The 19,559-nt window shown below is 40.0% G+C and overlaps 1 protein-coding gene across 3 annotated transcripts in view; it reads left to right on the top strand.

Moving 5' to 3' along the window:
* limk1a (LIM domain kinase 1a) overlaps positions 1 to 19,559 on the top strand; it is a 53,972-nt gene that overhangs the window by 19,613 nt on the left and 14,800 nt on the right. For 2 of the 3 annotated variants that reach the window (XM_085243340.1, XM_085243341.1), the window contains one exon: positions 8,667 to 8,805. In XM_085243340.1, the coding sequence (XP_085099466.1) occupies positions 8,667 to 8,805 (139 nt within the window). Of the gene's footprint in view, positions 1 to 8,666; positions 8,806 to 18,335; positions 18,522 to 19,559 lie in introns of those variants that run through there. The other variant, XM_085243342.1, reaches the window with a different exon arrangement.

Raw genomic sequence — 19,559 nt, 5'->3', positions numbered from 1 at the left:
AACAAGTGAGACGGCCAGCGAGCCGACTGCACTGACAATCGGTCAGTCTACATGGCTTAGCAGTCACAAAGGAAACTGCTGCCGTGCACTCCATTCACTCACAGTCTGCCAGAGCTCCTGTTTACCAGCTGAATAGACCGCCGGGCCTGGAATAAAGAGTCTCTCCCACGGGCTGAAACACTTGTTCAGCAGAGTTGAGCCTCAGGAGGATGTCATTATATTTACTGTTTAAAATGCACAGCCCGCTCTCCTTGGCTGGTTCTCAATTCCTTAAGAGTAGCAGAAAACATGAGGGGTCAGCGTGAGTGTGGATGCTGCTGAGTCTGCCAAGGTCAGGGGAGCGGGGTGAAGCCTGATTGGCTGCGCTGATTTCCGGGTACCACCCAATAGAGTGAGACTGAAGGTGAGCAGAAGGTGATGAGGTAATGCCTGGTTTTTTATGAGAGAGGGTGACATCATCGTTGTGGCATTTTGCGTTGCCGTGGAGAAGGAGGAAGGGGGAACCAGGCAGGGGGAGGGCGCGTGGGAATGGGCCTGATGAATGTGTCTGTGCTGTGTGTTAATGTGTAAAGGCTGACTGAATCAAAGAGTCCAGCTCAGACAGAAAAAAGTCCTCATAGTCAGAGTTTTAACACACATGATCCTTTTATGTCACTGACATGTTGGACATCCTCCTTTCCTTCCTGGGAAAATATCAGGAGTGGAAATTTGGCTCCAGACCAGCAATCTAATCTATTTATGTCTCCTTTGTGGGGCGTCCCCCAGACAGTCGTTTCCTCAGCTTGACTTTCCCCCCTGTGTGTGCATGTATGTGTGTGTGAGACCACCCCTCCGTCTCAGTGCTCCTTTCTCTTTTGCCTGAGGTTGATTTGAGCCTATCCTCCACACACAGTAACAACAGCTGAGTGCTCACTCTGGGGTTTTTGCACAGTAGGCAAATTTGTTTCTATCACCGTCAAATATCATACACGTTTGATGTCCGTTGTCTAATTCTTCTAGATTTTTCTGGGCAGACGGGCAGACCTGTTTATTGGCTTATTGATCATAGGTACTCTCAGCATTTCATCTGTCTTTGCTGATAGAAGGAAGATGGATGTCCTGAGCTTGACTCGGATGATGGAAGATTTAATAATTGATGAAGAGATGCTTGTGTGTGCTGGTACGCGCGTGCGTGTTTGGGAGGTGCAGCAGTCCTATACACACATACTGTTTCCTTTTGAGCCCTCCCGTTTCCTGTAGCCACCTCAGCCTTCACCTCATTCAATGACCTGTGGTTATATGTACACACCCACACACAAAGACACATCACAAAATGCTGACCAGGACCGGGTGGGCGGCGGTGTTTGTGTGGGAGACTTGTTTGCTTTTACTTCACTGCGAGGCGTTCGAGTCATCAGAGAATAAAATCTAAGACATGTTTTCACGTACTAGCAAGTTAGCTCAAACTGAGGCGATAGTACTTGCATATATTTAGAATATGTAATATGGGAATTTATTGGTGTATATTTTAGTCAAGAAAAACTACAGGCAACATATCCAAAACTGTGCCATTCCAGCTTCACAAATGCAGCCCTTTCTTTCTTATCTCACGTTGTATTCAGTGATGGTGAGCTGAGCAGACTGGTTCAGTATGTCAGGCTAGTCTATGGGCAGTTAAATGGCATTTTATAAACTTATTTAAATTAAGCCTTTAAAAAAATCTTGAGGTTACTTACTACTTTAAACTTGATGTCTACTTTGATTACATGTGGGAGAAAATAATTGTAATCTTGCTTCCTTTTGTATTTGCTACAGTGCAGATTTATATTTACGAGCACAAAGCTCTGCATGTCAGTTCAGCCTCGCCATGACAGCTGAAATAATGTGGACATTTATCCCCAATAAATTATTCATTGTCTGTCTGCGCGTCTGCTGTGTATTCCTGATTGACGCAAACCTGTAGAAGTGCAGGAAATTCTTCTCGCTGTTGAATTATCCTGTCTTTTTGAGATTTATTTCTTCCTTTAGTATGAGAAGTGTTAAAATTTTCCAGAGCCCAAGTGAATGTGTTTAAGTGTCCTGCTAAGCAGTCCAGAACCCAAAGATACTCCTTTTTTAAATTTTGCTGTGAGATGAACAATGTATTCTCACAACCTGCAAACACGAAATATTTTTTCAATAGTGCACTTTCCTTGACAAGCAACTTAAACAACAGATCAATCTAAATATTTGTGGATCAATTTCCCTGCAAATTGGCTAATTGACAAGAAAACTAATTAAAATAAACAAATTTAAATAATTTACTAACTAATCATTGCAAATCTGATAAAAAGGACTGTTCAAAAACTCCCAATATAGACACAGACTTAATTTAATCCAACGCTGGGTAGATTCACTTCACCGCACAAGAAAAAAATCCAAAAATCCAATGATTGGTCTGTTTTTAGTTTAATCACTGCTAATTAAAAAAGCAACTTTAATTGGTTTATCCTTTCAAATTTCATGTAACATTGATATTTTCATTTTAATATAACGGAAAATATGATGATTAATGAAGTTTGATCAAGTTAATTATTCTAATTTTACTTCAAAGCCACATAAATAAATACAATGTGGTCTGTTTACATGTTGAAATGTACTGTGTGTTATTTCAGAAGAGATGTGTTCAGTCACATCTGTGTCGTCTTGTCTCATTCATTGTGTTTACATTTCCAATTGAGTCAGTCAGAAGATACATGTCTCTCCATTCATTCATTCATTCATTCATACCAGCTGGACAAGCTAATCATGTTAGGTATCGACCCGGGTCAGGCTGTCATTGTGACGAACAGATGAAGAGTCATTCACAAACATATTACATCATAGAGCTGTCCAATGAGATCATCTGATCCATCACTGATAGCGTTTCAGCACATTTAGCAGCATGTTAGTCCTACATGCACATTTATGGATATGTCGTGTATCAGAATGGAAACATTTTATATAAATGCACTGATTCAAGCTTCTTTTTTTATCTAGCCAATTTGGCCATTATAATGAAAAATGCAAAAGAAAGAGTCTTCTCAAATCCAATGTTGTAGTTTTGTTTTCTTGGATATTTCATAATAACCATAAAACATATTTGCAGTGTGCATCAGAAAGAACAGAATGAACTGAAATAACCTCAGAAGTTTGATTTTGAAGTTTCGCACATTTTGTCAACAACTTCATTCCTTTTTTTTCTTGTTTAACCAAACCAGCCCATTTTTCTATTAATATAGCTCAATACTGCAATCTTAAACAATGTTTCCACACAGTTATAAGAGATATTTGTCAATCCAGTGAAGATTCATGTTTGTTGAGCTTGACTAAAACCTTAAAAAACTTACAAAATACAGAATTCAAAAAACTAATTTATTCTAACATTTCAATATTAAGACTGTTCTCTGACCAGAAAGAAGTGGTCAGGGTTAACCTGTCATAGACCTGGACATACCGGTAGCTTACAGATCTTAAAAAAATGAGACTTAAGCCTGCATTCTTCATAATGGACAGCAGGGGGCGAGTCATCTATCTGTCTGCCCATATTCACTCACTGGCCACATTAGGTACACCTTGCTAGTACTGATCTAGACTCCTTTTTTCCTTCAGAGCTTCCTTAATTATTAATGGCAACAAGGTGTTGGAAACATTCTCCTGAGATTTTTGTCTGTACTGACAAATCTGCAGCACAAATGTGCTCTATTGGATTGAGATCTGATGACTGTGGAGGTCATTTGAGTACAGTGGCCTCATTGTCATGTTCAAGAAATAAGTTTGAGATGATTTGAGCTTTAAGACATGGCGTGTTATCATGCTGGAAGCAGCCATCAGAAGATCCTTGCACTGTGATCATACAGTCTGGACATGGTAGGCTGTAGCATTTAAATGATGCTCATTTGGTACCAAGAGACCCAAAGTGTGCCAAGAATATATCCCCCACATCGTCACACTGTCACCACCATCCTGAATCATTTATACAAGTCAGGATAGATCCATGGTTTCATGCTGTTTACACCAAATGCTGACCTTACCATCTGAATGTAGCAGCAGAAACCGAGACTCATCAGACCAGGCAAAGCTTTCAATCTGTAGTGGCTGCTATTCGGCTGCTATAGTCTATGTTGTGTAAAACTTAAAGATAGAAGATTTTGTCTGAGCACAAATGCCTCAACAGACACTGAGTAACACGTGATGGCACTTGGATAGAGAGCAGATGTTTGTGGAGGAAGGTGAGGTGAGAGGCAGGGTAAAAAAAAACTGCCTCCTTTTGACCTGGAAAAGGAATGTATTCCTCTTTCAGATACTTTCAGCTAATTCCACCAGGGATCCGAGCAGGAGAGGGGGAACAGTTGCAGATTTACTCACTCCCCTCCTTTAATCTCAGCTCTTCTGTCATTGGTTGTTTCCTCCCCTCTGAGATCCAGCTGGCATTCATTGTGTCTAAAATCTGCTCTGCCCCCTCTCATTGGTCTGTGGGAGTTAGTTATGTCTGTGCAGCCTGCATGTGCATTTCTTTACCCCTGCCCCTTTTCTAGTGTTTGTCAGGTCATTGTAACTTAGATTAAGTGAACCATCAGCACTGCTTGTATTACAGTAAAATATATATTGTTTTATTTTAATTTTTCCCCTACAGTGAGGAGTTGTCAGAGCTCAGCAGGGTATGAGAAACTGTTAAGCTCTCTACTAGTTAGATTTTTGGAGCATCATAGCAGAACGGGCAGAGGCTCTAACTGAGTCTTTCACACTGATAATCCTCTTACACGTCAATGCCACCACACCCCCAAACACAATCACACAAAAACACCAAAAGAGAGCCAACAAATACACATTAACACACTATTTTTTTATTGTGGTGGGGCTTTTTTTCCCCTCCACGGGAGTCTTGGGTTGTAATTCAGCTTTGCTGCATGTCTGCTTTACCTCAGAGATAAGATTTTTGTGCTGAAGGCAGAAATTTTGCAATCTCCTCCTGGGAGGCACTAATGTATTCACTCATATCTTTAATACGCTGCTACCCCTCAGGACTACATGGAGACAAATTTCAGAAAGTAGCAGACCCACTGAGCTTTACAATGACTCCTAGAATTGCATGCGTCCCACCCAGGTATGACTTTGCCTCAGCAGGACCTCTCAGGATGTGTACGTGTGAAGTGATAGACAGTTATTGAGGGGCAGAGAGCCAAGACAGCCGAGTAGCTCCTGGCTCGGCACTGCGGACGTCTTCCGAAAGCCTTGACCCACTTCAAAGTCTCCTCCTCCCCCCTGCTCACCCAGACGCGCTGCATACTGAAGCAGCTCTGCCACAATCTGCTGAGCTGCAGTGAAGCTCTGCATGCGGACACTGGGGAGACTGAGTGTGTCTGTCTAATAAATAAATTGCATGTGTGTCAGTATGTGCTGCAAGGTCATGTGTTTGTACACAGTGTGTGGCTCACACAAGGTGAAAGGCCTCGGGCAAAGTCACAGAAAGTTGCTGCTTCTGCTGAATATATTAATGAGTCTCTCAGTTTTTACTCTAGCAAACATGGACAGGTATTCAGCAAAGTGAGTAAGAATCCTTAAAGTGCAGCAAAGAGAAAAAAAGGGAGGGGATGCAGAGGCTGCACCACATTTCAGCCCTCTGCAGAAAATCCTAGGAGCTTTAATTTTTTGGGAGGGGGATAAATGATCAAAACAATTTCCTTTTTTTTTATTGTGTTTTGCAAACTAGAATTCAAACCCCTAGATAGTTCATTTAAAAAAGAAATTAACAAGTCTGCATAAATAAAAAAAAGACAACCAGGAAATTGGAGACATCCTTTTCCCCAACCACCGCTCAATACACATGTCCACCACACAAGTCCTACAGTACTTCCTGCAGCTGTTGTGTAGCTCTTTTGCATGGCATAAGGTCCAGCAACAAAGTGCTCACCCAGCCTTAGTAACCCTGTCCCAGTCAGAGTAAGTAGTCCTTGTTTCTTCCTTCTTTCGTAGTAGTTGCTCTTACTCTGACCCCTCACCTAGAATCAACTTGTATTATTCTGGCTCAGGGATAAAGTCAATTATGCTCCAGCTTCTGAATCCATAATATGTTTAGAGCAAGCAGCCCTTGTTTTAAGCTGCCCTGAGCAGATATGAGCCCAGACGGCCAGCTGATGGGAGGCAAGCTCCACTGGGAAGGACCAGAGATGCTCACTTAGTCATGGATGCTAGACGCACTGATTTAGACAGATTACAAACAAGCACTCACAGTCTGTAAGCACGTCAGCAGTGTACTACCTCACCAATGCATTATCACATGCATGGGGGATTAGCACACATTTTGATTTATGGACACATGCAGAGCTATTGTGCCTACAACTTTCACAAAGTCATGCAGTGTGGAGAAAAAAAGCAATTGTTTTCTGATCGGCTGGAAAATCAGGAGGACTCAGCCTGTTTTTTTATGGACATTTCTTTCCCAGTTGTGTGTTCAACAAAAGTCTGACCCATAAGAGATTAACACACTATTCCCATAGAATTACTTTTCTTATCTGCCATCAGTTACCAGGAAAACACCTGGACTTATTTTGAATGTCACACTCACATGTGTATCAGTCTGTACTATCTGCATTGTAGGTGAACTTGGAAGTTGTGTGTCTCGTATCTGTCTCATTGTCTATCACCATACGAACAGCCTTTTGTCTGTTGCCGTCTCAGCTGCCTTCTGTCTGTCATCATCTGATGTCTATCAGGGTGACTGACTGGTTTTGCGATTAAACTCTGGTGATATACTAGCTCTAGAGATAAGGATGTTTTTTGGGCTCGCTATCAGACCGTCTTCTTAGTAACTGGTGTAGACTCAGGCTCAGAAACCATACCACAACACTGGCTTATTTTCAGACACTCAAACGGGAGCAGCCTGATGACAGAGTGTTTTGTTGTGTGTATGTCTGTGTGTGAGTGTGTTTGTGTGTTTTAAATTCATGTTAATAAAATAAATACATTTAAAGTTATGTAGGGTAATGAAAATTTGCATGTTGTCTGGTTGAAGCATGTATTCTTGTGAAATCTGTATATACAGTGATGGTTCCTTTCCAGGTGTACAAGCTGCATGTTGCACAGGGACTAAAACACCCTTGCACCATCAGAGACACAAGCTTTTCAACTGAGTGCTGATAACAAGCTGGATGGTCCTGCTTCTGGATCACGTTCTTTTTTGCATCATAGAACTTTAATCTGCAATTGCTGATTGTACGTGAAATGTACTCACAGACGATGACTTCTGGAAATCTTCCTGAGTCCATCCAGTGATTTCCATGCCACTTGAGTATCCCAAGATCCGTCATGTTTCCAGTATTGGTTTTTGGCCTTGCACCATGCACTGGGGATTTCTCGATTACTCTGAATCTGTTGAGGATATTATGTGCTGTAGATGATGAGATATTTGTTCTTTGCAGTTTTACATTGAGGAACATTATTTTGAAATTGCTCCACAATTTGTAGACTCAATTTTTTATTTTTTATTTATTTATGAGAAACTCTGTCTCTCAAAGGTGCTCTTTTTATATCCAATAATGTTACCAATCTGTTGCCAGGTAACCTAATTGATTGCGAAGTGTCCCTCCAGCAGTTTCTTCTTAGTCCACACCGCTTACTTTTTCACCCTTTTGTTACCCCATCACAGCTTATTTTTAACACCTTACTGCCATCAAATTCAAAATGAGCTGTTTTTTCTCTCCCTAAAATGGTAAAATGTCTCAGTTTAAAAAAAAGTTTTCTATAATCTGTTGTGAATAAAATGTTTATAAAATTTGCATTCCTTTTTGTTGACATTTTACACAGCGTCCAAACTTTGTTGATATTGGGGTTGTGAATTAATCAAAATACGATAAAGATAACATAAGATACACTTTATTTATCCTATTTATTCTAGGTTTATGCTAGCTTACTAGGCTAACTTAGCCTAGCTTACTAGGCTACGTCGGTTGACGTAGTGTTTGCTCTGTTTATCGTTCATGTTTTCTATTTGCTGTGACTCTGTTTTGTTTTTCCAGTCATAAGCTGTGGGTTAATGTATTATCATTTGCCTATTACGTGGTGTGTGACGGGGCCACGAAGGAACTTGTTATCGCTATGAAAACTATAATTTGGAGCTCTGCAAGGCGTCATTAGGAGGGTTAAAGTATGGTTTACAGAGAGCAGTACAATATTATGTTCTGTCAGCACAATAACAAGTCAATCTGCTGTGCACCACTTAACTTTCCTGGAGGTCTGACCTGCAGGTTGACTGAACTACTCAGGGTGCTGAAAATAACAGCTGATGAATCTGTTTATAATATTGATCAGCAGTAAATGATTTTACATGTAATTGTTTAATTCATCTGTTTTGTCTGCCCATTTTAAATATGAAAGCAAGGTTAGTTTATTTTATTTCTTTTTTTTTTTTATTAGAATATTGTAAATTGGAAAAACTTTTGGTTTGGTTTGTTGCAATTCAAATATTTCATTCTGGTTGTTGTATGTTTTTAATTTCTGTGTTGTCAAAAAGTTTAATTTACTTTTCCTCTTTTACGACTGCAAAGGGACTTGATCATCTTCATTATGTTTGGATTATTCATGTTTAAGGGAGCAGTGGTATTACTTTGTCTTTAATCTTCTGTTAAATTAATTGTTCTTGTGTCCGTTTCTGTCTCCTCTCCTGTTAGGTGTTGTGAGTGCAGCGCCTCGCTGTCCCACTGGTATTATGAAAAAGATGGCCGGCTCTTCTGCAAGAAGGACTACTGGGCCAAATTTGGGGAGCTGTGCCATGGCTGCAACGACCCGATCACCACTGGCCTCATTATGGTAAGAGGATCTGCCACTTAACTCATCACTTAGCACCCCCACGGTTCTTGGTTTGCCGATAAACCTTGAGTTCAGGCTGTGACAGACCCATACACACATCTGAGTCTGTACGTTTACAGCCTCACTGGCTGCTGTGCGCCAACAAGCGTAGATTTTAATAGGACATGTGCCAGACCTATAACTGACCCCGATGCCTTTGGCAGCTTAGAGAGATCTTCTTACAGACCTCCAGTGAAAGTCCGAGCTCTTGTTGTGACACAGGAGAGGTTTGAGTGCACAATAGATGTGGCCACAGTGCTGGAAAGCAGATAAACTTGGCTTCTGCTGATAAGTGCTGCTGCATTATAGAAAAGACAAGATACCAGCACCAAAAGAGACTTGTGTCTATTTGTTGATTAGTGATGGAATCACACACATTCAAAGCCTGGAGAGACTGATTAATATTGTATGTTGGTGTAATAAAATATGTTGTCTTTATATATCTGAGGGCCCAGTTTCCCTGCCAGTGCAATGCCAGCAGTAGCAGAAATGCAAATGGATGGCGGGTTTTTTTCTGATGTTGTTTTGTGCCTGTTTGCAAATCTCCTGGCGTGTTAACTCGTCGTTGCTGAGGTGGTTGGAGAGATGCAGCCAAGATGATATTTGGATGGTTCACACTGTAATTTCAGCTGCAAAAAACAGTCTTCCTATGCTGCTAAGATCACCTCTTAGCACAAACATTAGGCCATTTCCAGGAGATTCCCTTACAAAGCAAGTTCAACACACCAAGGCTATGTTTTCTGTATCTGAATCTATATTTCTTACTTGACTATTATTCCTGGCTACAATCAACATCCCAACTAGCAGAGATATTCCAGGAGTGATTATGTGATTTTCCATAGAATGATCGTCACCCTGAGGTGGTTTTGTATATGTTGTTCTCTTATCTCTTATCTTGCTCCTGAGCAGAATAGGCCTGCAACAAGTTCCCATGGCAGTGTAGCCCTGTGAGAAGTGAACCGGCTTTGTGATACCAAATACTCACCATTAACACTGATGTTACCTGGATAAGCCCAAATATAGCTACTTATCTGATCTTTTGTTCTTGTTATTTTAGAAAAGTGAAAGAGCAGTTGCTGCATGCCTGACCTTAAATGTCTTATTGAAGTAACAAACTTGTAAATTTACATAGAAATGTGGTCAGTGTGTACAGTTTGTTCATGAAGCAAAGCTCATTCATTATTAAAGTAAACAGCTGTTTTGGTTTTTGGTATGTCGTGTTCACGATACCCATTAGAGCAAACGTTATTGTTGCAGGTGTTGCAACCAACAACTTTTACTTCGAAAGTGAACATTTGTGCCATACTGTTCACACCTGTTAGCAGTGAAGAGTCTGTGTCTTCCATGCAAGCTATGAGCGACCAGGTTTGCTGCAGCTGTCTAGAGGTGCAACATTTTACCATAGTAAAATGTGGTAGTCGCAGTAAGATTTGTCTAGTGGCTCTTTGAAGTAATAGTGTGCAGTTATTGCCACCCACACGCTGGTGGTCCTTTGATGGGGGGAAGCTGAGTTCATTCTTTGCATATCGAGTATCTGGTTTTCCACATTTTCCTCCTGGTCAGAAGCAGAAGCTAGCAGAATGCAATGTTTGGGTCCATGTGTGTATTTTATCATTCCTCTGCCTCCAGACAGCTTGCCCTTTGCTGTGCAATCTCAGTAATGATACAGAGGAGACTGTAAAGTGAATTAGGTGGAGTGATTGCTACCTCTTTCTCCTTCTCTTTCTTGTTTATTGCTTCTCTTACAGTGCAGAGTCACTGATTGACTGTCTCTGCAGCTGCACTTTAGCAAATTTAAGATTGGTGAGCCAGTCCAATTGTATCACTGTGCACACATGTAGACCAAGGTCAGCTCCCTACATCTGTGCCACACCCCATAAAGAAGGAGAAGCCTACTCCCATCCTGCACAGTCACTCTGACGCCTATGCAGATTAGTAGGAAAGCACAATCCTATTTTTAAAAATCACTGAGGCCACTGCACCTTAAAAAGCTGCTGTCACAGTCGGTGAAACCATTTTGAGCTCCATCATGCAGTGATGAGTCAGAGTCTGCAGACAAACATGGAAGAGCTGTTTTTGTGTTTCACAGGATTTCATCTCTCCTGCTACAGTAATGTCCACAAGCAACGCCTAGATTTGTTTTTTCTTTGTGTGTTTACTATGTGCAGTTTATTGACATACAACAATAACACAGCATCATCAGTGCTTCATTCATGATGCATCCATAAAAATGCTTGTCCGTAAATCAAATCACAAAGCTATGGATTGTATGAAATGCCCTCATGCTCTTGCTTTTAAATGTTTGGGGTGTATCAGATCATTTCAGTAATTTTCCCAAACTAACAGTGCAACAAGAGTGCCAGCTTTGTGCAGCAACTTAGTGTGTGGACATAAGAAGGTAGGCAAAAGCTCACTTTCGCACTTTCCAGAGACAGTTATTGCTTGAGTAAACAATATGAATGCCTTTGAGACAAAGGTGCAAAAGTCTGAAAGTTTTTCCATTCACAGATTAGAGAAGCTTGGAGGAGTTAATAAGCTATTTGCATCAAGCTGGTATATCAGAACGCTTGTGTCCTGTACATTTTAGTTCGTTTTCACATCTCAACTATCTAATACAAGCAAATTTTGACACTTTTTTTTTTTAAATTCACGATTACACTGACAGTGTCAAAGTAGAAAATGAATTAGAACTAGGGGTGCACTAATTGACCAGGCAGGGATTGGAATTGACTGGTCATCCTCACACATGTCCAGTTGCGAGCTGGTCTGTTTCATGCATGTGGAACAAATGCACAACAGTGTAGATAGGCAAATAGTCATGTGCACAGTCACACACAACATGATAGAATTAAAGTAAACTGTAGGGGAAACACCATGAAAGCAATTGTGACAACAAATCACATCAGACTCTTTATTCACCTTCACCCAGCTGAACATGGACATTTAAGGAGGCTAACAAATTCTTAACATGCCTGTAATATAATTCTAAGTACCTGACATTTGTTTTGTTAAATATGTTGTATGAGCTTCTGTTTGGTAAAGAAAAAGATCTCTTTGAATTTGGGGGTTCAGCAACTCATTTTCAGTTAATTATTTACACCTGCTTCCAGAGTAAAGCACTATATTTTTAGCTGTCTATAGAAGATCCTGTCACTCACTGCAGCTTGGGGGGATTATAAAGAAATTGTGAAGTTTAATAATGTCTTTTATAATGAAAATTCAATTTTGCATTGAAGAAAGTTGACTTTTACTTGCACATGCTGTCATTTTTAGAGAGGAAGTCAGAATCTAAAAAAAATGGTATCTGTAGGTCACACTTGGAGAAAATCCAAAAATGGGATAGCCCAAAAAATTGAAGTTGATCCTTCTCTAATCAAAACAGGACAAAAACACAAAGTCTGTGCAGTTAAGTGATTAAATTATTTCTTCAGTGTAATAAAACATCGATTCCAGATGTTACACGGTTACTCTTCAGAAAGACTGAGTTTGACTGGTTCTTTTTTCCTTTAGGCACTTTAGGACTTTCTTGTAGTGGCTCCACAGTGCAGTAGTTTACACCTTTGCAGATCCTTGGTTTGATCCTGGGAGAAGACAAATCCCTTGAGGAATGTGTAAGAAAGTGCATCCTGCCAAATCAAATATGCGGAACTCCTTCCTATATTGATCCCTTGTAAATAAGGGGAGCAGTTTTTCTTTTAGGACTTTCTTGTACATGTCAGGGTAATATTTTTTATGGTTGAAAATCCCAGAAGAAGAGTCTCTCGGTGGAGACAAGTGGAGATTATTTTGGCTACTACAGTTTCCAGGATCAAGAATGAAATATTAAGCTTGAAATGCTTTGGTGGTTTCAGTCTCCCTTTGAATTTCCTGATTGCTCCATGTGTCTCTGTTATTGTTTTGGACCGTAACCACTGCTACCCTGTGGATGGGGCTATTAAACCAAATAAATCTAACAGTATGTCTTAGGCTGTTATATTTATTGAAGGGGCTGTTGGTGTGTAAACAAGTGTGTGTCTACAACCTCTGCTGCTCTCAGCACCTTAAGCTGGAAGTTGACAGAAGTTAATTCAGGTAGAGAATAACTCTTAGTTATTTACTACCTACCTGTACTTGCACTGATTTATGCAATGAACAGATGGAATTGAATTCCCTCTCCTCTCATCACTCTTTCCCTCCATTACTCCTCTTCCTGACAAATGAATCTGCAGTAATCCCAGCTGTGCCCCCATTCAGTTTAGAGTCAGTCAGCCTTTCTGCAAACAAATCAGGGCCAAGATCCATCCAATGGAAACTGTGCCAGACATCGACCCGAGCCTGGTAATTATCCAAAGGTTGAGAGTGGATTGTTTTGACTGTTTCTCACTCTTACTTTGTTATCTTTGCCACAGCGCTTTGCTGTCAGTCGGCCCTGCATGCCAGCAGGAACTTTTGTTGTTGTTGACTGTGATGGCTGTGGTGCAGTCTGAGCTCTGATTCTGGACAAAGTGCAAATACAAAGTGCTGTAAATAGAAAAAATGAATAACACTTTTGGAATACTGAGTTTTTTTCTAAGTTGGGTTTACTTTACACAAGTCTAAATTACATTCTTGTTTATTGCATGGCTTAAAAAAGCAGCAGTTCACAGATTTCTGTTAGACTCTACCTTAACTCTTTGAACTTGTCACAGTTCATTTTTGGATTCAGTCCTCTTTGGTCCCTGACCATCTCCACTATGCTTAGGGATGTAGAAGCTCCATTCATATTGTTGCTATGATAGTTGTTTAGGGCTCTGATAGTATGTTTGGGCTAGTTGTCATGCTACAGAGGGAATTTCAAACACCTCCCTGATGGTAGTGCATGATAGATATGAGTCAAAAATGAGTAAAACTGCTTCACATTGCTGCATATTTGAGACATACATTAGTTTTGAAGAAGTAGGAGAGCAGAAGTAGAAGGAACAAAGTAGAAGAGGAAAAGAGCAGAACAGTTCAAGATTGAGAAATGTGGAAATGTTTTAAGAGACTCTAAGTTGGGTTGTGTAGCACTAAATACAGGTACACTGTAAATATGCTGTATAAAGTCTGCAATACTTGGCAAGCGGCCGCCTGCATAGTAAATCTGATGTGATTTTCAGCTCAGGTTGCATATATAGTTGTATATGGTTTGTCTAACTGAGCCAAAATGAAGTTAAAATGGAAAATCAAAAGAAAAAAGGGAAGACAAAAACATCTACAAAGTAAGTCAAATATATGAATGTGCCTGACATTAGCGCTGCTGCCTGTACTGCCACTTCTGCTCCTACAGAATCATACAGTTACTAAGGCAAAGCTCTTTCCACAAAAGACAAACCAAATCAGAGGACTAGTTAATAAACATGTTGTATAAAAGTGTAAAGTTGATGGGGAAATAAAATGCGCTGAGGAGTCTCACAGGAAGCACTGCACTTGGTTGTTCATGAGAAAGTAAACTTTTTATATTAATTGAAATTATTACTAAACAAAACGATTGTATGGCCTGAGTTTATATGCAGCGTGTCCATCAGGTCCCAAACCCTTTCCAAGTTTGCTGTTTGTTAGTTTTCATTGCGTTGTGTTACTGACAGCTTTGGAGAGATGACGGTTATTCTGGCCTGACAGGCCTTAAACAATAAATCTCAGGGACTTTTCCCTTGCTGTGTCTTAGAATACAAGATGTACTGAAACAGTTGGAGGTAAAATCCGAGGCGTTTCCCTGAAATCACAAGTGTTTGTGAGTCTTTGGAATTTTCTTTTCTTTTCTTTGGTATCATGTGTTCCTTTATGAGAATTTCAAAACCCTGTTACAACATGTGCTGTACTTCTGTTGTGTTCTTGACACGTTACTGTTCACTCATTTCACTCAGTCAGATGTATCTGAAACTTTGTGCGGTGTTAATTATTACATAAATTAGCTTATTATATTAAAATAAGTTAAATGATGAAATATAGGCATTTGTGTACATAGTTTTTCATTTGAACTGTTCAGCAGATTTAGGTTGAGTCAGGGTATACAAATGTTGCTTTTCATTTTTAGTTAATATTAAGTAATACTTGTGTCTGGGTTGGCTGTAAAACCAGTGGAAAGTCCCAGATCTACACTGAACTTTACCAACTCCCACTGGTCTGATGTGTCTTGTGTGTACATGGGAGTCTGCCAGTTGTTTCTGTAACTGCCTGATGATTCTTTTGCCACTAAGTGAGGACAGATACATCTAATGTGTTGCCAAAACATATGTCTAAGATGCTGCAGTTCAGATTGTGGTACTGCTTTTTCGAGAGCAGCCGTTGATCTCATCAGTAACTAACTGGTTTAAAGCTCTCTTTCAGCATGTTGTAATCTCTTTAATTTGCATCGTATTTTGAAGTCTGAATATGAACTCCCTCTCAGAGGCCAGGTTCTCACACTGTGCCCTGTTTGATGGCAGGAAATAGATTATGTTACGATCACTTCCCTGTTTTAAATATTTTAATCAGACATAGTAATCTGCAAATGGCCTTCAGTAAAATGTGTTAAGACACTTGTTTATCATTTCCTCTTCCCGGTGTGGAAACACTGATGAGAACAGCCACCTCTGTGGGCTGAATTCCCCCCCGTAGGGTAGCTGTGGGCTGTTGGGTTTCACTTCTGAGTTCTGTGCCTGCAGCTTGGACTGAACTTAACTTTTGCTTTCTGCAAAGAGGCCAGTTTAGTGTCACACACTATACAGGTTACTGATGCAGTTTTTCACTCCTGTTGCTAATTCTTTCTAGTTGAATACCTCACGGATTGTATTTAGTTCTTTGTTTTACAGCAGTTTGCATGTAGATTTATCTAAAGTTGATTAAAGTCCCGAACCTTGCTTTGCTTACAGCTGGAAATATATTACAGAATATTTCAGACTTCCCAGCGTTCATCTGGTAATTGGGTTAATATCTCTGCATCGTTTCCACAGAGTGTAATAATTTAAGGAAGTTTGTTTTATTACTCATGAAATCAGCTTCTTAAAGAATATAACACAATCCTAATTAAAAGGATATTTACTTCATAACATACTTGTTGTATCCTATTCTAGTGACATTTCTGAGAAAATACTCAGTTCATAATTTTCTAGTGACATCATAGCATTATAAAAATAACCACCTGGTGAACAGAGGGTGAATTTCCTCCAGTGCATGACAGTAACTTTATCAGATGGGAAATTAAATACTTAATGACTGCTCACTGAGCTTGCTGAGTATGAGTAGAGTACGCTCCTGCATGCAGACAAATTAAGCACAGTAGCAATCCCTCCCTTTTTCTCAATTTGTAAGCAGTGACAGTTAAGCTGAAGTTTTCATTGGATTTCTATAGTGAAATTTGATCATAATGTTAAACCTGGTCAGAACTGCGCAAGTAACCATGAAGCTAACATTTGATGAATCAGCATTACTTATATATAATTATATATATAAGTTAATATATATAATTAACTAAGTAGTATTCTGCATACTAAGACAGTCAAGAATGTTTTTGTTTGTTTATTTTTGTTTGTTTTTCTCTGCCTTGGATCATGAATAACAGAAATATTTGCCTATTCAGATAGACACTATAGTGTATTATAATGCTTCTTTTGGAGGATCAGGTTTCTTAGTGACTCTGGTCCACGTTTCCGTGACAGTGCCACGCAGATTTGTTGGCTGAACATTCATAATGCAAATCACCTGTTCTGCGACATCACAAAGATGCTGTATTAATTTGAGATTTGAAAATAAGACCTCACTTTCCAGTTCTAAGTTGACAGGAGTGGCACAAAGTGTGGTTTTTCTTTCAGCGAGTTCTGAAATACAAAACTAGCCCATGTGGAATCAACAACCATGGCACATTCAAAGTCACTTAAATCACCTTTCTTCCTGATCATGAAGCTCACTTTGAACTTCAGAGGTCATCTTGACCGTGTACATGCCTAAATGCATGCTGTATGCATCCTGGCATGTGACTGGCTAATTAGACATTTAACAACAGCTTAAATAGGTATATATAAAAAATGTCCAGTGAGTGTAACTAACCATACTTTTGTACACTTTACATCCTGGCTACAGTGTCACAAGTGAGATTGTTAAGTGGGTATAAAGGTTAAAATTAAAGAATCCCAGGAGCTCTGTGTCTGACTTAGCATTAACATATATCTGTGAGAACTGTGTATGCCTTGTTATATAATTTGTTTGCATTTCTGTGTGAAAACCTTTACTGATTATTTTCCTAGAGCTTCAGTCTCTCCTACCAACAAAAACCCTGCTTGGTTAATGCTGACTTGGCCTAGGACCTTTTGCAAGAGACATTCTTTATATTGAATCTTGACTCCCATGTACTGTGTATTGCTATTAGATTAGCAAAGTTTGGAATCATTATAAAAGCTTTTTGTCACTAGACCTTCCAATAATCACATTATTAAGATAATATGAATCCATATCATATGCTTGCCTGGCAGCTGTCTCTCACTGCAGTCTGTCTCCACCACTTTAGCGTGAATGGGTCTGAATGTCTATTAATATCTGCACAGTGCACACTCAGATGGTCCTCCAGCACCGGTCTAAAGTGAGGGCAGAGACTTGGACTTCTTGGCATGCACGACATGTTTGTGCCGAACTGTTCTGTACAAGCTAAGACGGGAAAAGCGCAATAGGACACACCTATTTTACAGTATATGTAACAAAGAGCTGTCTCTGAACTTTTTTTCAACTTTATGTGGTGAAATCCTGCCTGTTGTAATCTGACATTAGCATAGGACAAGACTTAAAAAGTATTTACTATTTAGTTATGCATTTCCATCGATCTGCAGGATGTTGAATGAAGCTTTAGTTGGTCAGAAAAAACACTTAAAATAAAATATTAATTATTATATTAAACAGTTTTTAAAGGTTTAACTTCTAAAATGTTTGCTGCTATTACGTTATTATTTTTAGGCTGTATTATTTTTACTTGGGTTTTACTAGTTTTGTTGATTTGGTTGAATAGTAAGCTTGTGGCTTGCTTTCACTGTGGTTTGCTTTACTATTAATATTTGAGATTTGAAAAGAATCAGTAATTGCAATTTTAGTTTTTTTGTTTAAAGGAAGAAAATAACAAGCCCAGTGTATTCACTTTACCTAGTTCAGCACAACACTAAATTAAACATGCAACACAAACAAATTAGTCCAACCTAAAAAAACAAAAAACAACTTTCCATAGCATAACATTCAATAAGTCAGGCCTGTGACTGTTGCCGCTTTCAAAATGTGATTACAGGAATAGGGGGAGAGGGAAGGAATTCTCTGAAGACACCGTGGGGGGTTGGGCGGAGGGGGTGCGAAGCAGCCGGCAAGCTGACAGCGTGTACAAGAGTGGGCTGGGCCAAACAGGAAACGATGATGTCATAGCAAAAGTGAGCGAGAGAGAAGGGGAAGGCAGAGTGGTTGGGGGGGAGAGGAGGAGTGGCACTGATTCAGAGATGAGCTCAGCTGCATAGGCGTGGGCTGCTCGCTCTCTCCTCCCCCTCTCAGTGCTCTCTTGCTGCCTGCTTTGGCTGCTGCCAGTGTTTTGTTATGACAGCGGGGGAAATCGCCTGCCTCAGTAGAATGAACTAGAACAGCGAAGAGGAGAGACGCCGGCTCCCGTTGACATGGTGGGAGATTTATTTTTCTGGAGCTTCTGCTGTCTCAGGCTGTGGAAAAGGGATAAGAAGGTGAGCCTATTCGCTGCTGCTGATGCTGATGCTGACACTCTGGGTGTCTTCTGATTGATTTATAGTATTCATGAGCCGGCGGGGAGGCAGCGAAGCAGGTCTCTAAGCTGGTTCAGATAGTTTGCCGGTTGCTTCTGCACAGTCTTGTTCCAGCATGCCTCTTTAATGTTAAAGCCAGAGCATGAAATATGGTGTGTTTTGTGTGTCCCTTTAAACTGGGTCAGTGTATTGCTTTTTCTAATTACAGATATGCGTCTTTTTTTCTGCTCCAGTGTCATGAAAATGTGATGAGCCATGGCACACATGCTATTTTTAGGATGCGTTCTTCCTCACATAAAAGTGCTAGCACATTCAAAAAGATTATTTTTAAAAATCACTGTCAGGACATTTTCATTTATTTATTTATTTTTAATGAAAGTGGATTTGAGACTTGCAGAAAGAGAGGGAGGGGGGCCGACAGGCTGAATAGCAGCTTTCCAAAGCGGAGGCCAGGGTATGCTGTGGCACTGTACGGTTTGTGACGGAAGGGGGTTTCCATTCAGACAGCATTAGTGTGACCCACTGTCTTCCCTGTCAGCCTTTCAGTCTAATTATGTTTGCTTAAATGATGTGTACTGTAGCTTCATCTTCTTTTTACTTGATTTCTGTTTAGCCAGCTTTGATTGCAGTTTTGTGCAGCATCTTGATCATACTCTGTGTTAAAGCTTTAGGAAATCCCTTTGACAGATTTTAGTATTTGACCCAGTTGTAGCTCAATCTCAGTGCAGCAAATCAGGTATCAGATACACATGCTCTTCTGACTATTCCCCCACATGATGTCATTTTTTTTAAACACAGCTATTAAAATTTTGTTTTGCTTTCAGTGAACTCAGTCACATATGGACTGCGTATTTCTGTTTAGCTCATGTAGGATGCCTCAGAGGAAAGTTCATTACATCAAGGACGGGTTTAAGCAAAGCCAGATCTCCTATAATCCTGTGAGTCCATTCAGAGTCACCCTTTGCGTTGTTGATATGAGGTCATTCTTTCACGTTTTGC

The sequence above is a fragment of the Mchenga conophoros genome, linkage group LG14 (genome assembly GCF_057382185.1).
Source record: "Mchenga conophoros isolate Kocher_MC1m ecotype Shallow Benthic linkage group LG14, M_conophoros_male_GT1.1, whole genome shotgun sequence".
NCBI lineage: Eukaryota > Metazoa > Chordata > Actinopteri > Cichliformes > Cichlidae > Mchenga > Mchenga conophoros.
The sequence above is the reverse complement of the archived record's forward strand: the minus strand, read 5'-3'. Positions and strand labels throughout refer to the sequence as shown.